General features: G+C 39.9%; 1 protein-coding gene across 1 annotated transcript in view; it reads right to left on the bottom strand.

The window, feature by feature from the left end:
• LOC104164718 (glycogenin-2-like) overlaps window positions 1-2,315 on the bottom strand; it is a gene marked incomplete at both ends in the record, with an annotated part of 3,514 nt that extends 1,199 nt beyond the window's left edge. The window contains 3 exons of the mRNA XM_009704145.1: window positions 1-108; window positions 667-829; window positions 2,141-2,315. The exon at window positions 1-108 is cut by the window's left edge and continues 25 nt beyond it. Coding sequence (XP_009702447.1) covers window positions 1-108; window positions 667-829; window positions 2,141-2,315 — 446 coding nt within the window. The remainder of the gene's footprint in view (window positions 109-666; window positions 830-2,140) is intronic.
• Window positions 2,316-2,667: the final 352 nt, after the last annotated feature.

Here is a 2,667-nt window from a genome sequence, read left to right as displayed (position 1 = left end):
AGGTGTATACAGCACTGCTGCTTAAGTTATAGAGGAAAGGTAAGTGTTTGCCAATATCTGCTGTTGCCCAGTTACTGAAGAAGCTATTCAACAAGCCTTGATCACCCCCTAAAGAATATATAAAACAGTATTACCATAATTATGCATACACTCAAATTTACATCAAAAATTCATGTCCAAGGATGGGAGTGAGACTGGTGTGTTCATGGGACTGCAACTTGAACTTGACAATATGGCCATGTGAGCAGGTACAAGTAAATAATACCTGATCCACTCCGACGCAAGTTCAGTGTAAATTGTATTGTAATATATGAAGAAAGGAGTAGGAAAGGGTTTTGACTTCCGTCAGAACAGAAGACTGAAGATCAGCTGTATTTCCCTCTTCTAAACCAGACAGCAAAATTAAAGCTTACTGAGCAAGACTCAGATACAGTGTCCCTTCATTGCACTGTTCTGGGAAGCACAGTCCACAATAAGTGAATCGGTCTTAAATGCAGTGTAAGAGGCAAAGGTCTACACCTTCAATTTTGCAGGGGCACAATTACTTAAAGCTCAAAGAACTCCTGCCTTCCTTCATTCTGCCTGCTAGCATGGAGCTACGGAAAAACAGCTTACTGAGAAGGAATCTAATGTCTTGCACTTCATCTTTTATACTTTGCCTCTTACCATCAAAGCTGCCATGTTCAGCAGCAAACCGGAGCAGTAGGTTGTAAGTTTTCAAAGAAGGTCGGAACACAAATACACCACTATTAAAGCAGTCAGGCCAGCCAGAATCAGGAGCTGCTGAAAACTCTTCTCGATCAAACAATTCATCGACATTGCAAAGCACCTTAGAGACAGCAGGAAAAAAGAAAAATTGTTAGAGCAAATGTTTTTCTAGAATACGAGCACCTAAATCAGTACCAATGGAGTAAATTATTAGTTTGGTCAAGTATATAGCTTGCAGATCATAAAAGTAGTGGCAATGCAAATTATGCTAGGGGTCAGAACCTCTATTTTTAATATAAGGCAACATTAATTGTGGTACTCCATGATTTCTCTGACAAAAGTGCTAACTCTGTGAAATTATTTCATGAACCTTGGAGACCCTCCAGAAGGTCCCTTTAAATATTATAGCATACCATGAAAACTCACAATTTCCTTCTTAGTTCACCTTCCCAGAGCCCACTATTCTCAGTAACTGCAACAGAGATGAATGAAAGCTGAGAATCTAAATAATGTGAGTTAGCAACAGACTAAAGAGGTAGCAGAAAAATCATCTCATTACCAGTTTTCTAATGTAAGTTAAGCTCAGAGGTCTGCTTCATTTTGGTTTTTAAGCTTCACAAGGAAGCTGGGAGGGGGGGGGTTGTGCAGAATATCAATCAGGTTAAGGCCAAGATCACTTTTAAAGTTGGTGCAAAGACAGCTTGCAGCTGCTGAAAGTCTGGACTCCATTCACAACTGAGCCACTGTGAAAAGCACAAGAAGAAACTTTTTTTTTTGAGAAAGATTCCTTCATTGAATTTAAAACAAAAACAAATGTATGCCTTCCTCCTTCAACTTTAATGTAAAGCAGGAAATCATAAGCCTCCCCACACCTCACCCCTCAAGAAGAACAACTTGATTTGATTTCTAATTCAAATACAATCCTATTGAATTAAAATGCATCCCAGTCTTCCAAAGTAAGCCATGTAAGTTCAGGGGAATGCTGACATGACTGTCCTTGCCAAAATTATGGCCATTTTCATCTCTATAAGTCTAAAAAATTTAAAAGAAAAAAAAAAATTAATGTTTCTGGGCCTTTCCCCCCCTCCCCCCCTTCCATTATAAAACTGGCTTGCCTTCCTGGCTAGAATAAGACCAAACAAAAGTATATGAGAAAGATCTATTTTAAACATCTGTCAGAAGCTCATTTGCACAGACTGTGTTTGTGTTATCTTTTGAGGACAGTCCCAAGACTACTCTCAAAACAGGATTTATTTCTATGCAGCTGGCAAAACTGTGAGCATTGCCAAAACATGCCATCCAGAGCTCCTGTGACCACCAGCAAATCTGGTCACTTCATAGACGAGAACGCTACCTGATGAGGAAGTATGTCAAACTCAGAATAGCTCTTTAAGACAGACACAAACGTTTCCACGGCTCCCACTCTACTCACCAAAGTGTCTGCATCCATGAAGACACATTTGCTATAATGAGTAAGAGTCCAACAGTGAAGCTTAGTGAAGGTTACACCCAGTTCTGGCCTCTGCATCAGAGCCAAACGGACTGAGTCAGCACTGTCAAGTGCATCCACCTCAACAACTTCGTCAAATACGCTGCGGAGGACAGACCTACCAGAGCAAGCAGTGGAGAGAAAGAAGGAAATTTAGAGAGGTTCAGAGTTTATTTCTGGCATGGAAATAGTAACATGCAGCACCACATTTATTATGACAATAACAAAACAGATTGATTGGTTAGAATGAGAAGTCAGAAGTGAAAAGTCCTTGTAAACAGTCTGCTGAAGTGACAGGTATTAATCAGGCCATAAACTATCAACTCTCACTATGATGCCAGCACATCTCAAAAGCAACATGTGCTGTATGGAGGACAAACCAATCCTTACTTTAGTTATTTAATCTCCTATAGAAACACCAACAGACATTAAAGCAGCTTTCATCCTGCACAATTGACTCTGAAGAAGAG

This window comes from Cariama cristata, unplaced genomic scaffold, assembly GCF_000690535.1.
Source record: "Cariama cristata isolate BGI_N322 unplaced genomic scaffold, ASM69053v1 scaffold43687, whole genome shotgun sequence".
NCBI classification, from domain to species: Eukaryota; Metazoa; Chordata; class Aves; order Cariamiformes; family Cariamidae; genus Cariama; species Cariama cristata.
This window is presented reverse-complemented; position numbering and strand designations above follow the sequence as displayed.